The sequence below is a fragment of the Leptodactylus fuscus genome, chromosome 8, assembly GCF_031893055.1.
Source record: "Leptodactylus fuscus isolate aLepFus1 chromosome 8, aLepFus1.hap2, whole genome shotgun sequence".
Lineage (NCBI taxonomy): Eukaryota > Metazoa > Chordata > Amphibia > Anura > Leptodactylidae > Leptodactylus > Leptodactylus fuscus.
In genome coordinates, this window is record NC_134272.1 from 29,397,926 (window position 1) to 29,418,751 (window position 20,826).

Here is a 20,826-nt window from a genome sequence, read left to right on the forward strand (position 1 = left end):
TTGAAACGACTTCTTTGAAGTTTGCTTTGACTGATTTTCTTCTTTTTTTATTAATGACAGATACCTATGGGGGAGGGTAAAACAAACAGTAAAGAAGAATTAATTCCCTGCATAGATGCTTTCACATTTTAGCATACGGATTTGATATTTATATTTCTTGCAGTCAGCCCTGGACAAAAAAAAAAAATAGTTTTGTTGTTTTTCTTATTTATAGAGTACGGACTCGTTCACACGGGGCAAGAGGGGGCGGATTTTGATGCCAAATCCACCTCAAAATCCGCCCCCTCACAATAGAGGTCTATGTAGACTGCTAGCATCCATTTTTCCGTGACTGGTTTGTTCCCGCTCACAGATAAAAGAAGCGAGCTGTCCTTTCTTCAGGTGGATTCCACGGCTGATTCAGCCGCGGCGTCCGCCTTGCGACAGCACCCTCCGGACTAGGCCCATTCATTTGGGCCTACTCTGGAGTGGGAAGCCGCGACTGTCGGAAACGACGACAGTCACGGCAGGGACATTTTGATCCTATTCTGAGGCAGCTTCCCGCGTCAAAATCAGGACCAAAATACGCGGTCCCTAGCCCCATGTGAACTAGCCCCAACTGTCTTATTTGGATAGTACAGATTTTTATTTTCTTTTTTGTTACAAAAAATATATACCGTATATACTCGAGTATAAGCCGAAGTTTTCAGCACAGTTTTTGTGCTGAAAAAGCCCCCCTCGGGTTATACTTGAGTCAAGCAAAAAAAAAAAAAATATATATATTTTTTTTTCCTTTGAGGGGGGGGGGGGGGGTCTATGACCAGCCACAATAGTAATGTATACAAACTACCATAAAATAGTGGGGAAAAAAAAGCTTTAAAAAACAAATAAAAAGATACATAAAGTACAGGGCTCCTGTATTGAACTGCAAGAGCGGCTACCCAAAAATGGCCGGTGGCCATTTTTGGGTAGCCACTCTTGCAGTTCAATACAGGAACCGGCCGGCGGCCATTTTGGGGTGGCCTCTCTATGCTCCTATATAGAACTACAAGAGCAAGAGAAGCCAGAAGAGGCGGAGTTGCTGCAGAACAAGGAGGCGGCGCAGGAAAGAGCTCTCGGGCAGCAATGGGGATGCGCTCATCGGCCTTTCAGCGCTAGGGCCCGCCCTCATTGCTGTGGAGAGCTCATTTGCATACCGGTTAAAACCGGTATTTCTACAAGAACGGTGCGGCGGAGACCACGTCTAAAGGTAGGAGACGAATAGCCTTTCTTAAGGCTATTCCGACGTGTTCATTAGAAAAAAAGGTAGTTTAATGGTAGAATCCCTTTAAATACACTACATTAGGTGTGTTACAGGTGAACGTACCAGGTATCAACTACTGAAGACTATCAAGTTTTTTGTTTTTTTATATTTCCTACCCACTGGCTAACATGGTACGAGAACAAACATTTTCCTTCTACATATCATACTATTATTTGGGCACTGGGTGTAGGAAGTTACCCTGATGGGGGAGGGATTGGGGTGTCTACAGCAGTACAAAACCTACGTATGGGGCTGACAAGGAAATGCGGAGTAGTTTTGTTAAACTCTCATCCAGTTCGCTGTTATAATAATACCAACCACACCGTACTCGTCCTGTATGGAAACACCCCAAATGTTATGACTAGGCAGCCAATATACTTTCTGTACCAATTCCTCTGTTTTCTAGATCTCTGCTTGCTGTCACTTATTCTGCCTATTTCCAGTGAATAAAACTCAGTCCACGGTCATGTGATAGACACACAGGTGCATGGCTCGTTACCAGACAGATGTCTGTGACTATAAGGAGCTGTGTATCACACCACATGACCATGGATTGTATATCAAATGACCATGGCCTGTACATCACATGACCATGGACTGTACAGCACATGACCATGGACTGTACAGCACATGACCGTGGACAGTACATCACATGACCGTGGACAGTACATCACATGACCGTGGACAGTACATCACATGACCGTGGACAGTACATCACATGACCGTGGACAGTACATCACATGACCGTGGACAGTACATCACATGACCGTGGACAGTACATCACATGACCGTGGACAGTACATCACATGACCGTGGACAGTACATCACATGACCGTGGACAGTACATCACATGACCGTGGACAGTACATCACATGACCGTGGACAGTACATCACATGACCGTGGACAGTACATCACATGACCGTGGACAGTACATCACATGACCGTGGACAGTACATCACATGACCGTGGACAGTACATCACATGACCGTGGACAGTACATCACATGACCGTGGACAGTACATCACATGACCGTGGACAGTACATCACATGACCGTGGACAGTACATCACATGACCGTGGACAGTACATCACATGACCGTGGACAGTACATCACATGACCGTGGACAGTACATCACATGACCGTGGACAGTACATCACATGACCGTGGACAGTACATCACATGACCGTGGACAGTACATCACATGACCGTGGACAGTACATCACATGACCGTGGACAGTACATCACATGACCGTGGACAGTACATCACATGACCGTGGACAGTACATCACATGACCGTGGACAGTACATCACATGACCGTGGACAGTACATCACATGACCGTGGACAGTACATCACACGACCGTGGACAGTACATCACACGACCGTGGATTGTATATCACATGACCGTGGATTGTACATCACATGACCGTGGACTGTACATCACATGACCATGGACTGAGTTGTATCCACTTGGAGTAGCAGAATGAATGACAGCAAGCAGAGATCTAGAAAACCAATGAACTAATACAGAAAGTAGACTGGAGAATTGTACAGCTTTTGGTACTATTCCGTTATCGGGCCAGCAGCAGCGCATTTCAGCACCAGCTTTCGGGACAGCAGTTCAGTTCAGCAGCGGGAATTACAATGACATCCGAGGACTGCTGGCCCGATGCTTGTGCCCAGTAGCCAGTACATCAATGACCCCCCCTCCATCTCCTCCTCCTTCCAGTGCTGCCCCCCAGCTCTCCTTACATCTACCCCGTACCCTCTCCCCGCCACATGACTAAGCCGATGCTGGCCCGATGATAGAGGCCGTGCTTGTGTGTAGTAGGCAGTACATCGATCGATGCCCTCATCCTCCTCTTCCTTCCAGTGCTGCCCCCCAGCTCTTCTTACATCTGCCCCGTACCCTCTCCCTGTAATAGGCCTCACCGTAAATCTTGAGCAATGAATGCTACTAGATAGCCGCCGGACGCTGCAGAAAGTTTGTCCCTCCGGCTCGCTGTAGCTCACCGTTCCTATAGTCGGCGTGTTTCTTGTCAGGGCCTGGATTGAGCCCCGGTGTCTTTCCTTTCGGTCTCGGTACTAGCGCTGAGGTGAGGCCTAGTCGTGTGGCGGGGAGAGGGTACGGGGAAGATGTAAGGAGAGCTGGGGGGCAGCACTGGCAGGAGGAGAAGGATGGGGGAGGGGGGTCATCAATGTACTGGTTACTGGGCACAAGCATCGGGCCAGCAGTCCTCGGATGTCATTGTAATTCCCGCTGCTGAACTGCTGTCCCGAAAGCTGCTGCTGAACTGCGCTGCTGCTGGCCCGATAACGGAATAGTACCCAGCTTTTTTTAGCATAGGTTTCTCAATAATAGTCTGAAACTGAACAACCCCTTTAAGTAGTGACTATATAGCATAATATTATTTGGGTCCTGGGTGTAGGCAGTTACCCTGCTTGGGGGGAGGGGGGTCTTCATCATTTTGCTATGTATGACAGTATTTAATAAGTATACACGTCTTCTCTAGTAGTAGAGGTATGACACCGAGCGTGCATGTACCACAGAAAACGCGCAAAAAACTTCCACAAACTATTGACACTTATCCCCGCCTGTAGACATGACACAAGCTCCCTCCCCCCACCCCCCGGTGCCGCCATCCCTTCCCTCAGACACATACAGCTCCTCGAAGGTTTGCACGTTCTCCATCGCTGCAATCACCAGGTGCTGCTGTACACCGACCACACGGAAGAGGGCGCCCTGCACACACAGGCTGTGGCCTGTACACTGGTAAGCGCGGGAGCAGAGCCCGGCCCCGGCCCGTGACGACACGCCTCCTGCTTGGTTTGCCATGGAGACCCCAGGACAGCGTTGTTTCTCCTAGGAGACGGCGAGCGACCTGTAAGAGGCGACCGCTCGTGTGGCAGACATGGCGGGCAAGAAGAAGGACATCATTCTGCAGGTGAGACAGACTGACCACAGCGGAGAGGTCACCTCACCTGCTGATACACTGCGGCCATAGACAATGCTACAAGTCTAACATTCTGCAGGTGAGACAGACTGACCACAGTGGAGAGGTCACCTCACCTGCTGATACACTGCGGCCATAGACAATGCTACAAGTCTAACATTCTGCAGGTGAGACAGACTGACCACAGCGGAGAGGTCACCTCACCTGCTGATACACTGCAGCCATACACTCTGCTACAAGTCTAACATTCTGCAGGTGAGACAGACTGACCACAGTGGAGAGGTCACCTGACCTGCTGATACACTGCAGCCATACACTCTGCTACAAGTCTAACATTCTGCAGGTGAGACAGACTGACCACAGTGGAGAGGTCACCTCACCTGCTGATACACTGCAGCCATAGACAATGCTACAAGTCTAACATTCTGCAGGTGAGACAGACTGACCACAGCGGAGAGGTCACCTCACCTGCTGATACACTGCAGCCATAGACAATGCTACAAGTCTAACATTCTGCAGGTGAGACAGACTGACCACAGCGGAGAGGTCACCTCACCTGCTGATACACTGCGGCCATAGACAATGCTACAAGTCTAACATTCTGCAGGTGAGACAGACTGACCACAGTGGAGAGGTCACCTCACCTGCTGATACACTGCGGCCATACACTCTGCTACAAGTCTAACATTCTGCAGGTGAGACAGACTGACCACAGCGGAGAGGTCACCTCACCTGCTGATACACTGCGGCCATAGACTCTGCTACAAGTCTAACATTCTGCAGGTGAGACAGACTGACCACAGCGGAGAGGTCACCTCACCTGCTGATACACTGCAGCCATACACTCTGCTACAAGTCTAACATTCTGCAGGTGAGACAGACTGACCACAGTGGAGAGGTCACCTGACCTGCTGATACACTGCAGCCATAGACAATGCTACAAGTCTAACATTCTGCAGGTGAGACAGACTGACCACAGTGGAGAGGTCACCTCACCTGCTGATACACTGCGGCCATACACTCTGCTACAAGTCTAACATTCTGCAGGTGAGACAGACTGACCACAGCGGAGAGGTCACCTCACCTGCTGATACACTGCGGCCATACACTCTGCTACAAGTCTAACATTCTGCAGGTGAGACAGACTGACCACAGCGGAGAGGTCACCTCACCTGCTGATACACTGCAGCCATAGACAATGCTACAAGTCTAACATTCTGCAGGTGAGACAGACTGACCACAGCGGAGAGGTCACCTCACCTGCTGATACACTGCGGCCATAGACAATGCTACAAGTCTAACATTCTGCAGGTGAGACAGACTGACCACAGTGGAGAGGTCACCTCACCTGCTTATACACTGCAGCCATACACTCTGCTACAAGTCTAACATTCTGCAGGTGAGACAGACTGACCACAGCGGAGAGGTCACCTCACCTGCTGATACACTGCGGCCATAGACTCTGCTACAAGTCTAACATTCTGCAGGTGAGACAGACTGACCACAGCGGAGAGGTCACCTCACCTGCTGATACACTGCAGCCATACACTCTGCTACAAGTCTAACATTCTGCAGGTGAGACAGACTGACCACAGTGGAGAGGTCACCTGACCTGCTGATACACTGCAGCCATAGACAATGCTACAAGTCTAACATTCTGCAGGTGAGACAGACTGACCACAGTGGAGAGGTCACCTCACCTGCTGATACACTGCGGCCATACACTCTGCTACAAGTCTAACATTCTGCAGGTGAGACAGACTGACCACAGCGGAGAGGTCACCTCACCTGCTGATACACTGCGGCCATACACTCTGCTACAAGTCTAACATTCTGCAGGTGAGACAGACTGACCACAGCGGAGAGGTCACCTCACCTGCTGATACACTGCAGCCATAGACAATGCTACAAGTCTAACATTCTGCAGGTGAGACAGACTGACCACAGCGGAGAGGTCACCTGACCTGCTGATACACTGCAGCCATAGACAATGCTACAAGTCTAACATTCTGCAGGTGAGACAGACTGACCACAGCGGAGAGGTCACCTCACCTGCTGATACACTGCGGCCATACACTCTGCTACAAGTCTAACATTCTGCAGGTGAGACAGACTGACCACAGTGGAGAGGTCACCTGACCTGCTTATACACTGCGGCCATAGACTCTGCTACAAGTCTAACATTCTGCAGGTGAGACAGACTGACCACAGCGGAGAGGTCACCTCACCTGCTGATACACTGCGGCCATACACTCTGCTACAAGTCTAACATTCTGCAGGTGAGACAGACTGACCACAGCGGAGAGGTCACCTCACCTGCTGATACACTGCGGCCATACACTCTGCTACAAGTCTAACATTCTGCAGGTGAGACAGACTGACCACAGCGGAGAGGTCACCTCACCTGCTGATACACTGCAGCCATACACTCTGCTACAAGTCTAACATTCTGCAGGTGAGACAGACTGACCACAGCGGAGAGGTCACCTCACCTGCTGATACACTGCAGCCATAGACAATGCTACAAGTCTAACATTCTGCAGGTGAGACAGACTGACCACAGCGGAGAGGTCACCTCACCTGCTGATACACTGCAGCCATAGACAATGCTACAAGTCTAACATTCTGCAGGTGAGACAGACTGACCACAGCGGAGAGGTCACCTCACCTGCTGATACACTGCGGCCATACACTCTGCTACAAGTCTAACATTCTGCAGGTGAGACAGACTGACCACAGTGGAGAGGTCACCTCACCTGCTGATACACTGCAGCCATAGACAATGCTACAAGTCTAACATTCTGCAGGTGAGACAGACTGACCACAGTGGAGAGGTCACCTCACCTGCTGATACACTGCAGCCATACACTCTGCTACAAGTCTAACATTCTGCAGGTGAGACAGACTGACCACAGTGGAGAGGTCACCTCACCTGCTGATACACTGCAGCCATAGACAATGCTACAAGTCTAACATTCTGCAGGTGAGACAGACTGACCACAGCGGAGAGGTCACCTCACCTGCTGATACACTGCAGCCATAGACAATGCTACAAGTCTAACATTCTGCAGGTGAGACAGACTGACCACAGCGGAGAGGTCACCTCACCTGCTGATACACTGCAGCCATACACTCTGCTACAAGTCTAACATTCTGCAGGTGAGACAGACTGACCACAGTGGAGAGGTCACCTCACCTGCTGATACACTGCGGCCATAGACAATGCTACAAGTCTAACATTCTGCAGGTGAGACAGACTGACCACAGCGGAGAGGTCACCTGACCTGCTTATACACTGCAGCCATAGACAATGCTACAAGTCTAACATATTGACAATTACAAGTCATTTTCAGCATTTTATAGGTGACATCTTTTATCCTGACCAGTTACTAATACAGCCGTGAATGCAGGAAGTGTTTATGGTCTAGAACTTGTCGCATACTCTGCTATCATGGCATTATTGTGACCGGGTTATGAGGCAGAGACACTACATGTGTACAAGACGATAACCGGTTACAATAAGGAAATCATGGCTGGGTTTCTATGGGTTTCACACAGAGTTTTTGGTAGAATCCAGATCAAAAAATGCATGACCACGGACTGCGTGTCACGTGACCACGGACTGCGTGTCACGTGACCACGGACTGCGTGTCACGTGACCACGGACTGCGTGTCACGTGACCACGGACTGCGTGTCACGTGACCACGGACTGCGTGTCACGTGACCACGGACTGATTTCCATCCACTGGAAGTAAACAGAATGAATGACACCAGCAGAGATCTTGAAAACCCATGAGCAATTCATTGTATAAACAATAATATTTGTATGTTAATATTGGTCTGAAAGTGAACAACCCCTTTAAGTAGGCTGCAGCGGTATGCGAGGGATAAAGCTATTGTACCCAGAACAACTGTTGTCAAGAATACAGTGAGTAAGGAGCCCAGCGCCTGGCATGTAAATGTTCGTAGTCGCATGTTCTGGGAAACAACTAATCTGCATGGGTCCAGTCAAACCCCCGCCAATCTAAAATGATGGCCTATGTTAATGATAGGTCATCATTTTTTTTTAAAAAGAGAATAACCCCTTTAAAGGAGTGTGGTGGAAAAAATCATAGAGAATATACATTGTGTCCTGGTGATCTGTCTTTTCCGAGCTCGTTATAATTAAAGGGATTCTACCACTAAACCCACATTTTTTCTAATTAAGATGAGATAAGATAATCCTTTAATAGTCCCACAGTGGGGAAATTTCAGAATTACCACGTCGGAATAGCCTTAAGAAAGGCTATTTGTCTCTCACCTTTATACGTGGTCTCCGCCACGGCGTTCCTTCAAAATACCGTTTTTTTTACCAGTATGCTAATTAGTTCTCCACAACAATGAGGGCGGGCCCCAGCGCTCAATCGGCAATGGGGACGTCCTCACTGCTGCCCGAGAGCTCTGTTCCAGCGCTGCCTCCATCTTCAGCTGCAACCCTGCCTCTTCTGTCTTCCGACGTGGTTTAACTTCCGACGCCTGCGCAGCTCAATACAGGAGCGTACAGCGGCCTCCCGGCCGCAGTACGCTCCTGTATTGAACAGCAAGAGCAGCCACCAAAAAATGGCCAGCGGCCATTTTTGGGAGGCCGCTCTTGCTCTTGTAGTTCAATACAGGAGCCTACTGCGTAGGCATCGGAAGTTGGACCGTGTTGGAAGACAGAAGAGGCCGGGTTGCTGCTGAAGATGGAGGTGTCGCTGGAACAGAGCTTTTGGGCAGCAGTGGAGACGTCCCCATCGCCGTTTGAGCGCTGGGGCCCATCCTCATTGCTGCGGAGAGCTCATTAGCATACCAGTAAAAAAACGGTATTTCTAAGGAACGCCGCAGCAGATCCACTTCTAAAGGTAAGAGACGAATAGCCTTTCTTAATTACGTGGTAATTATAAAAAAATGTGGGTTTAGCGGTAGAATCCCTTTAATTAATTTGGACATCTCCTGACAATCTGAGACTGGAACCACTTGGGTTTCCGATAACAAGGAGTATATTAGTTCCTTTGTATTGATGACTTATACTCAGGATAGGGTCATCATTGAGATCAGTGGGGATCTAACACACCCATGACCGATTCTGATCTGCTGTTTGAAGGGACTGCAATGCTTGTGCCGTGACCCCTTCACTATTTACATCACACGGCATCTGTTTATAGTCTGATGTAATTACAGCCTATAATAACACCACACAGCCACTACAAAACAGATGGCGTACATTATAAATAGTGGAGGGTTCACATTTCTGGGACAAGCACCACAGTCTCAACAAAAACTGATCAGCAAGGGTCATTGGTGCCCATTGACTTTTATGAGCATCATGTAATTCTACCATCCCCCTGCAGCAGATATGTAGTCAGTGTCTATTCTTTGGACCTGAAAAGAAGGAGCTGCAGTGCGCCACGTTATGTCTTCTGACTGAGGGCAACACGAATAAGTCAGAGTCCTGGAGACCAATGCATATGCTGTCAATGGGTACTGTGGGGAAAAACCTTTAAGGCTGAAACCCCATGTGGTGTAAATGCCAATGTTTAACAGTCTCTGCAAAATGGATAGGAGTCTAGCAAAAAATACCCACTGCAGAAATTATGTGATTTCCAAAACCGTCACGCATGTCATTATACCTGCGGAGACACTGATGGGTTCCCTATAGGTATAATGGAAGTAGAAAGTCCGCAGAGGAAAGCTCTGCAGACTTTCTGTGGAATACCACCATGCTTTTCCACCGCGTTTTTCTCTACAGCACATTTTCGCTGCAGCCCGCTACAAGGGGCCTTAGGCTAAATGTAAAAAAGAAAATATAAAGTACTTTGCATTTTCAGATACATCATGCGCTATAGAATACTAATAACCATGAACATGTCCTTTGTGGTAATATTCTCCACTTTTACAATTTCTAGATAACCATAAATAATCAGGAACAATGGGAGGAGGTGCTGTCATCCAAAGGACTTATAGGTAAGATGGAGCCAACCATATAAAGAAAGCGTAAAAAACAAAACACACAAATGGTTTATGTTGTTTTCAGCATACTGCACTGTTTGGTAAAATGTCAGGCTCAATGCTGAAAACCTAACGGTCTCTACTTTTTTCAATGGGGTCTGTCAGGCCAGGTAAGTGTTTCCAATGCGATACGGATCTGTCCCTTCCATATTCTCAGTGGCTTCTTCCCATAATGGAACAAAATAATGGAAATGTTTAGTGGAGAGCTGAACACTGCCTACCAGCGGTATATTGTGGGAAAGCTTTGCCTACAATATTTAGCTTTAGGGATTACCTTTATTTTATATACAACATTTCATTACATGAATGTATACTGCACGTGAATATAAGAAACTTTGTCATAGGAAGAAAGGAAACAAACTAAGATATGTTACAAAGTTTCTTATATTCACTTGGAGATATGCTTTAAAGACAAAGGCAAAAATATACAGGCTACAACTTCTATGAGCAAGCTGCGGTGCCTAGATTTCAGATCACAAACTTGTACTGATCGCTCGCTCATTGTCTTACCAAATGTTAGAAGTTTCTAGTGACAGGAAAACAGCTAAGGCCTCACGAAAGCGACCACGATAAACATGTCTGCTTTAACCCCTTCCCGACCCATGTGGTACTATTACCACATGGATGTCTAGTGCTTCACGACCGATGTGGTAATAGTACCACATGGATGTAAACAATCCCCGCAGCGCAGTGCGGGCATTCTTGGAGCAGGTGTTAGTTGTATCTGACACCTAACAGCCTGCTCCATCCCCCTCCATCAGACATGAGTGCTGATTTTGGGTTTTAACCCGTTGATTGCCGTGATCAAACATGATCACGGCAAACAACGGGTTGCCCGATCTTGTAGGGATCCCCGGCACCCCCCGCTGCGAGATCGGGGGGTGCTGGTATCCCTACCATGTAGCCAGGGGTCTGATTAGTCACCCCTGAGTCCCACTTACCTTTCTTATCCTGTGCGGGATCTCCTGAAGATAAGCTGTCCCGTCCGTCTGCACGAGCCGAGCCTCACTTCCTGTTTACAGAGTGATAACGTGCAGGCTCTTACTGAAGCCTGTGACTCACTCTGTAAACAGGATCAGTGATGCAAGCTTCACTCATGCAAGTGTCCCATAGGGACACATGAAAAAGTTAAAAAAAAAAAAAAAGTGGAAAAAAAAAAAAAGTGTTTTGAAACAATTAATAAAGTTATCAAGCCCCAAAAACCCTTTTTTTCTATAGAAAATGAATTATAAAAAAAAACAAACTAAAAATTAATAAAAATACATATTTGGTATCGCCGTGTCCGTAACAATCTGTACAATAAAACTGAAACAATATTTAATGTACACGGTGAATGACGGAAAAAAAAACCGGAAAAAACCCGCCGGAAGTAGTGATTTTTCGCCATCTCACCTTACAGAATGTGCTATAAAAAGTGATCAAAAAGTCAAATGCACCTCACAACAGTACCAATAAAAAGCACACATTGTCCCGCAAAAAATAAGCCCCCAACCAACACTGTCAACCAAAAAATAAAAATGTTACGCCTCTCAGAAGATGGCGATGCAAAAAACATTGATTTATGTCTCCAAATGTGTTTTTGTTCTGCAGAATTAGTTACGCATAAAAAAATAATATAAATGAGGTATTGCTGTAACCGTACCGACCCACAGAATAAAGATAATATGTTACTTATACTGTACGCTGCATGGCGAAAAATTTACAAGGTAAAACGCAATACCGGAATTGATTTTTTTTATTTAAATCCAGCAAAAAAAGAGTTAATAAAATGTATTCAGTAAGTTGTAGGCACCCAAAAATGGTGTCATTACAAAATACATCTCATCCCGCAAACAACAAGCCCTTATATGGCTGCGTCACCAGAAAAGTAAAGAAAATATAGCATCTAGTAATGCAAGAATAAAAACCCGCAAAAATCGCCAAATCATTAGAATACAACTGGCGGCGTCAGGAAGGGAATATATAAGCTGTGCGAGCGAATATCAGGGGACACCCCAGATTTAGAGCTTACGAGGGAAAATATACCAGAAGTGACCCCAAAGTGACCCCCAGAGTGACTCCCCCAATTATAGGAGCTACTGGGACCTAGTAGGAAATTCGGTGTTTGCAATGTCCTCCGCACAGCTTATATATTCACTCTTCGCCATCCGCTGTGCAGTCACGTCTGGGATACTAATACTCACTACACCCCCTGATAAATTCTTTGAGGGGTGCAGTTTTCAAACTGGGGTCACACCTTTGGGGAATCCACTTTTCTGGTACCCTACAGGCTCTACAAACATGACATGGCGTCCAGATACCAAACATCTGAATCTGCGCTCCAAAAGCCGCATCGCGCTCCTTCCCTTCTGCGCCCTGCTGTGCGCCCAAACTGCATTTTATGCCACATATATGACATATGTATGATACTGGTGTACCCCGGATAATGCACGTAATGTCATATGTGGGTATAAATTGATATTAGGGCACAGCCAGACACAGAAGGGAAGAAGGGTTATTGGGTTTTTGTAGCACAGACTTAGACGGTTTGTTTGTTTTTTTTTGGATGCCATGACACTTTTGCAGAGACCCTAAAATTGCCCTTACAGAATGGGGTCACTTCTTGGGGAATTCCAGTTCACTGGCACCTCCAGGGCTCTGCAAAAACATCATGGCACCCAGAAAGTCCCTCTAAATCTGTACCCCAAAAGCTAAAAAGCGCAGTGCTCCTTCCCTTCTGAGCCCTGCTATGTGCCCAAGCAGCAGTTTATACCTACATATATAATTTTTTGCCCCTCAGGATGGCCCACTTAATAGTTTTAGGAGTGCAGGTCTCTGACAACACGAAGTGGGTGCAACGTATTGGGCACCGAAATGGCAGATTTCTTTAAAAATTAAAATTTTCATTTTGTACATTAATTTTTGGGAAGCATTTTTAGGCTCAAAATGATAATACCCCTTTATTCATTCCTTGACAGGTGTAGTTTCTAAAATGGGGTCACTTTTGAGGGGTTTCCATTGTATTGGTACTTTAGGGGCTCTGCAAATGCGACATGGCACCAGAAAACTGCCCTCAAAAGCCAAATAGCCCTCTTTCCATTCTGAGCCCCGCCATGTTCCCATACAGCAGATTATGGCCACATATGGGGTATTGCCGTGTTCAGGAGACATTGTGTGACAAACTGGGGGGCTTTTAATTCTCTAACTACTTGTAAAAATTAAAAATATGGCGCTAAATGGACGATTTATTGGAAAAAAGTAATTTTTCATTTTCACATCTCAATGGTAAAAAAAAATCTGTGAAACACCTGTAGGGTCCAAGTGCTCACTAAACCCCTTGATAAATTCCTTGAGGGGTCTAGTTTTCAAAATGGGGTCATTTGGGGAGGGGGGTTCCACTGTTCTAGCACTTCAGGGGCTCTCCAAATGCAACATGGTGCCTGAAACAGATTTCAGCTAAATTTGCCCTCTAAAATCCCAATAGCGATCCTTCAGCTCTGGACCTTACAGTGTGCCCATACATCACTTTACATCCACATAAGGGGCATTTCTGTAGTTGGGAGAAAATGCTTGACAATTTTTGGGGTGCATTTTCTCTTTTAACCCCTTGTGGAAATGCAAAATTTGGGGTTAAAGCAACATTTTATAGCAAAAAATGTCACTTTTCCTTTTGTTGGGCCAATTCTGTTACACTCCTGTAGGGTCAAAGTGCTCACTATACCCCTTAGTAAATTCTTTGAGGGGTATAGTTTCCAAAATGGGGTCACATTTGGGGGTTTCCACTGTTTTGGCACCTTGGGAGCTCTGCAAACGGGACATGGTGCCTGAAAAGTATTGTTCCAAAATCTGGCCTACGAAATCCAATTAGCGCTCCATCCGCTCTGAGAGCGACCGTGTGCCCGTACATTAGGGTACCAGCACATATTGGGTATTGTCGTGTTCGGGAGAAATTTTGTAACAAAATGTGGGGTGCAATTTTTCCTTTAACCCCTTGTGAAGATGAAAAATTTGGGGCTACAGTGACATTTTATTATAAAAAAAAGTAATTTTTCATTTTCACATCTCAATGGTAAAAAAATCTGTGAAACACCTGTAGGGTCCAAGGGCTCACTATACCCCTTAGTAAATTCTTTGAGGGGTCTAGTTTCCAAAATGGGGTGACATTTTGGGGGTTTCCACTGTTTTGGCACCTTGGGGGCTTTGCAAACGGGACATGGCGCCTGAAAAGTATTGTAGCAAAATCTGGCCTACAAAATCCAATTAGCGCTCCATCCGTTCTGAGAGCGATCGTGTGCCCGTACATTAGGGTACCAGCACATATGGGGTATTATCGTGTTCGGGAGAAATTGTGTAACAAAATGTGGGGTGCAGTTTCTCCTTTAACCCTTAGTAAATGTGTAAATTCTAGGGCTAAATGAATATATTAGTGACAGAAATTGAAAAATGTAAATTTGACCTCCATTTTGTTGTAATTGTTGTGAAATGCTGAAAGGGTTAAGAAACTTTCTAACTGCTGTTTTGGATTCTTTCAAGAGTGCAGTTTTTAGAATGGAGTGATTTTCGGGGGGTTTTATTAGAGAGGCCTTTCAAGTACCCTTCAGAACTGAACTGGTCCCTTGAAAAATGTGTTTTGGAAATTTTTTTGAAAATTTGGAAAATTACTGCTTGACTTGTAAGCCTTATAATATCTGAAAAAAATGAAAGGGTGATTAAAATTTGATTGCTACATAAATCAGAGACATGGTTAATTATATTTATGAAAAAATTTGGGTAGTATGGATTTCTATTTGAAAGGCTTGCAATTTCAAAGTTTGAAAACTGCATTTTTTTCAAAATTTTCACCAAATTTCCTATTTTTTCATAATGAAAGACAAAACATATTGACAAAAATTTACTACTGACATGAAGTACAATGTGTTACGAAAAAACAATCTCAGAATCACTTGTGTAAGTTAAAGCGTCTCAAAGTTATTGCCATTTAAAGTGACACATGTCAGTTTTGAAAAAAGAGGCCTGGTCCTCAAGTCACTTTTGAGCTGTGTCTCTATAGGGTTAAAGAGGACCTTTCATGAGATTGGGCACAGGCAGTTCCATATACTGCTGGAAAGCCGACAGTGCGCTGAATTCAGCGCACTATCGGCTTTCCCGATCTGTGCCCCGGGTAAAGCACTATCAGTCCCGGTACCGTAGCGCTTTACAGTCAGAAGGGCGTTCCTGACAGTCTGTCAGGTACGTCCTTCTCCACAGCAGCGCCTATCGTGCTGCACAGTGTGAGCGGGGAAGAACGCCCCCTCCCCTCCTGATAATACTCGTCTATGGACGAGCACTGAGTCGAGGGAGGGGGCGTTGCTCCCTGCTCACACAGCAGAGCGCGATAGGCACTGCTGTGGAGAAGGATGTACCAGACAGACTGTCAGGAACGCCCTTCTGACTGTAAAGCGCTACGGTACCGGGACCTATAGCGCTTTATCCGGGGCACAGATCGGGAAAGCCAATAGTGCGCTGAATTCAGCGCACTGTCGGCTTTCCAGCAGTATATGGAACTGCCTGTGCCCAATCTGATGAAAGGTCCTCTTTAAGAAAAATGGAAGTCAATGAGGACATACACATGTCCGTCTTTTTTTTAATGAGCCGTTTTAATAGACCGTTAAAAATAACATATTCTATATTTACCAGTTTTCACAGATGGATGGACCATTATAAGTGAATGCGTTCATCAAAACAGATTTATATCCTTTTGTTGACTTAAAAGTGTGTGAATGGACTAATGCGGTTGTGATTTACTTACCTGGTTCTGGGGAATCCGGATGATGGACCCAGGGGTTCCAACAACATCACGGTCCCCAGGTCATGTTATCTCAAACATCGTTCCCCCTCCCATCCGATCTGTAAATACGGGACCCTCAGAGAAGGTAAGTTGCTAGGTCAAGCAGACGGAGGCAAGGAGATTAGCTCTCAGTTGTAGTCAGTTTATTGGAGGCAGTTCACACAGTCCACAGAATGTAAATCAAAAACAGCTTTCTTCAGCATAAGGATAACATAAAGGAGCTTTCTTCAGCAGGGTACAAAAATGAAACAAAACAGTCCTTACTTCAGGATGTAAAGAAGGTAAGTCCTCAGGCTTTCCTCACCCACACACAAGGTGAATTTTAAGGTTTTATCCTCCAGACACACACAGGGCAGTGTGTACAACAGGTTTCTCCTCCAAGAGACGACCACACCCCCTTCCCATGGGCAACCTCAGTGCTTTTATAGCTGACCACTTGAGTCAGCCAGCAAAACCCAGGACTGGAGTATCGGCCTGAGTTTACAACAACACCTAACTCCTGGTCCCATACTCCAGCCAGTCACCTTGTAGATACTAACCATCTTAGTGGAATGTACCTGCCCTCTACCACTTTACCATCTGCCTGTTTACAGATCTCACAGGTGATTATATTCTAGCCAACCAGCAAATATGTGTTACGACCTTATTATGTCAGGGAACATAGTAATGAAATGTTAGATTTCAACTATACAATACCAAAATGGACCGCTTTACCATTAATTTTCCACAGATTCAGTCAATGTAAGTCCTTGCAGAAACACACCCTGGCCCTGTGATCAGACGTCAGGCTGCACTTGTGTTCTTCGTGTGCTGTATATACAATTACCTGTCTGTTTTTTTTCTTAGTGGCTGACATTTATCAGGCCTGGTGTGGTCCATGCAAAACAACTGTGAGTCTGTTTCGAAAAATCAAAAATGAACTTGGAGACGACCTCCTGCAGTTTGCTGTGGTAAGAACTGAATGGTGAAATACAGTTAAAGGGAGTTTGTCACCAGAAGCGAGCATATGAATCCAGACCCACAGATAGGTAGGTTAGGGTCACCTGAATTAAATGGTGTTCTCGCCATATGAATCTGTACCTTCATTGCAGAGATATCAAAGTTCTGTTAATATGGAAATTAGCTCTTTGGAGCAATGAGAATGCGCTTACCTCTTTAGAACAATGGTAACGTTCTCTTTGCTCCAAAAATATACTCATTTTGAGAAAAACAGGGATATCTCACTGAATGGGGCTCAGAAGAGGGAGCACATCATTTAATTCACGAGAACCTAACCTGTCTGTCTGAGTTGATGTGTATAAAAGAACAGGCTGCGTAGACCAGGCTGCATCTCCAATAAACCTGCCATACTCCAAATGTTCTGGAAGAAATCCAAAGAAACATTTATAAAAAAAATATATATATAAAAAATTACATAAAAAATTAATCAAAATGTACCAAAAAGTACCACAATCATGGCTGTGACCTACAGTGATATATTTGGGGCTTCACCTTTTAAGTATGTTTATCAGTTACATTGATAGCTGTGTGGGATTTTTTTGGGTGTTAGTGAGAGGTAGTTTGTCCTTGATTTTGGATCACAGCTATGTTTCTTGTACTTTTCGATATATGCAGCTGTATATGAATATCCCAATTCCAACTGTATTTTCAACCAGTGATATCTTTGTAACGATGTAACACGGCGCTGATTCTGGCACGATAACTAGCGTAAGAATCAGCGCTACAAAACAGAATCCCATTGACTTCAGTGGGTTCCGTTTAGCACGTGTAAGACATTGAAATCAATGGGAGGCTTTTTAACCCATTGATTTCAATGTGTTACGCGCGTTAAACAGAACCCATTGAAGTCAATGGGATTCCTTTTTGCAGCGCTGATTCTTACGCGAGTTATCGTGCCAGAATCAGCGCCATGTTACATCGTGTGCATGCCCCTTAAACATAACTGTTTGTGACCCTTCCACACCCTTATTTTCCCTGCTATAGACACACAAGCCTGTACACTATGAGAATCAAGGGAAAGAGTGAACAAATGTAGGACTTCATGGGAAAGGAGTCACTATTTATTAATAACATTTTCATAGTTACATAGTCAGTGTAGTTAAAACGAAAACATATTCATCAAGTTCAACCAAAGGATGGGAATGGGCGTGGCTAAAGAAACAAGCGAAGAAAATAGCTATTCTATACATTTCCATAAGCATCATTGCTAGTTTGCCGTAAAACCCAGTTTGTGCTGGCTGAAGAAAGTCCAAGTAAGTCTCTCTGTTGGCCATTGTCCAAGGACTGGAAATGCACCCTGGGAGCATCTCAGTGAAACTTACAGTTTACATATAGATGTAGCAGAGTTAGGCTAAAGCCCCATGTAGCGGGCCGCAGCAAAAAAGCACTTTGTGAAAAACTGCGGCAACAACACATCACGGTTTTTCCTGCAGCACTTTTCACAAAAAGTCTGCAGAGGTTTCCAAAACCGCACATTTTTCTGCAATGTGTAGATGGGATTCTTTAGAAAGAATCTTCTTTTATAAAGAAGATTCAGTAAATGTTATTGTTGCAAATTATTATACAATTTTTGCTTATTGTCATTATTATTGTGTTATGTTGACAAGGCTGAAGCTGATAGTATTGATGCCCTTGAAAAATACAGAGGCAAGTGTGAACCTACCTTTCTTTTCTTTGCGGTAAGTTATTTTCTGATTTTTATAGTTCTGTTCTGAAAAATGGTAGTCCCTACTAGTCACATGAAACCTCCCTACCTGGGTGCAGATCTAACTTTGCACTGTCTGTTATACTGCCCGTCCAACAGCGCTGGTGTCGACATCAGGCAATGTGAGGTCTCACTGTTCTTGTTATTTACATTGGCCTTAACCTGATGCATGTTCCTTTAAGAATTCAAGAGACAAGTCAGCAAATAAAACATAAATCTTATGTTTAATAGTTCTTCATAAAATGTAACCACATTTCCAAACAAAATAAGATACAATAACTACATTTCTTTTATTCCACCATGACTAGTTTTTGTAAATTCTATAGTAAATCAGGTTAAAAGGAGTCTGTCAGCACAAAACTGAGATATAAACTAATCACAATAGCTTGTAGGGCTGTCAGCATAGCTTACAATAATGTGTTTCCTATTCAGGACCGCTGCTCTAGTCTTGTAAAAATCATCCTTTTATCTATTATATAAATAAGCAGAAAAGATCTTCAGGGCATTGCTTTCTATCAATGGGCTCTACTATCTGCCTCTTTATTAATTTATGTTGTACCTTTTTAGGGAGGGGATCTGGTTGCAGTAGTCAGAGGCGCCAATGCTCCATTGCTTCAAAAAACTATCCTTGAACAGCTGGAAGCAGAGAAGAAGGTCTTAAATCATGGCCTGGACCGTAATGTGGTAAGAGGGCTGTCTGTTCATAAATGATATCACATTGTTCTGTAGATAAATTTGTATAAAAGACTGACAATGGTTTAGGGTAATAAAACAAGTGATACTCTCCGTGCTCTCCAGCTGGACATCGCCTTTAAATACTAGGCGACATGTAGTTTTATGATATAAGCTAATGATAGCCCGACATGCCCTAAAAAATAAAAACACCCATAGTTTGCACTTTTTTCTGTTTGTCACAGAAAGTCTGCAGAGTTTTTCTCTACAGACCTTCTGCCTCTATTATATCTATACAGAAAATGCCAGAAATTCCGTAGGTATAATTGACATGCTGCAATGTGTGTATGAGATTATCACAGTTGCAGGTAATGCAAAAGAAAACGTTTTTTGCCTCTGCGCTTCCGCTGCTGCCAAAACGCTGTGTTTTCATGACTTAGGGCCCCTGACCTAATAAACGTTTACTAAATGGGGGTAGGTTTTGAACATATATGTATACTAGCATTTGCCCGCGACTTCGTCCGTGTGTCATTTTTGGCGACGATCCACCGGTGCCCGAGTCTCGGCTGTGCTACATTTCTGTATATGCACGTGTGGGCGCCTGAGCACCCCCCCCCCCCCCAATCTCTCTCCCATGTCCCCCCTTACCTGTTGCCCTTGGCCCACGGCACCCCAGATGCCTCTCCCGCGCCCACCTGCACCCATGCGCCCCCCGAACTCTTCTCATGCCCTTCACTGCCGCACAGACCCGGCCACCCCCGCCCGGCCCACCCAAACCACTCTCCTGTGCCACCCCCTGCAGCACGCCCCCAGCCAGGCAACCAGACCTGAACCGTACAGTTCCCGCACGGTACTCACCAACCCGGCACACCTGATAGACGCGTTGTGGCCCACACAGCGTGGCCGCATGTCCGCGTCTCGGCGGTACTGCAAGTAGCCACTATGTTCTCCGGCGTGCACACTGTCCCTTGGGCAGCCCACACAATGCCACGAACCTATCGGACAGTGGCTGAAGGACCTTGGATGACGTCATCTTGGGTCTTGAATCGTACGCCGGTGCATTTAGCGCCATAGCAAGCAGCCTATATTTCCTTCCAGGTCACCATCCAGGTATGTATGAAATTTCAGGCAAGTCTGTTCAGCCGTTTTGGCGTGATTGAGGAACAAACATCCAAACATATTAGTAGGAACATTTATAGGATAGGATGTATTGTATGCAGCATATATTATGATAAAAAAACAAAAACTGAAAAACCTAAAATGAATGTTTATTACTTACTATACTGCCAATGAATTACTAGATAAAAGATGAAGCACTTCTGGAAGAAGAAGAGACTTCTCCGGCCTCTGCTCAGCCTGAAGATGAAGATCTGGGTGAGT

The 20,826-nt window shown here is 45.3% G+C and overlaps 1 protein-coding gene across 1 annotated transcript in view; it reads left to right on the forward strand.

Moving 5' to 3' along the window:
- Window positions 1-4,161: 4,161 nt before the first annotated feature.
- The window catches only part of NME9 (NME/NM23 family member 9), a 29,187-nt gene continuing 12,522 nt past the window's right edge, over window positions 4,162-20,826 (forward strand). The window contains exons 1-6 of the mRNA XM_075285397.1: window positions 4,162-4,227; window positions 10,162-10,219; window positions 16,917-17,020; window positions 18,677-18,748; window positions 19,342-19,458; window positions 20,748-20,820. Of these exons, the coding sequence (XP_075141498.1) occupies window positions 4,195-4,227; window positions 10,162-10,219; window positions 16,917-17,020; window positions 18,677-18,748; window positions 19,342-19,458; window positions 20,748-20,820 (457 nt within the window). The 5' untranslated portion in view covers window positions 4,162-4,194. The remainder of the gene's footprint in view (window positions 4,228-10,161; window positions 10,220-16,916; window positions 17,021-18,676; window positions 18,749-19,341; window positions 19,459-20,747; window positions 20,821-20,826) is intronic.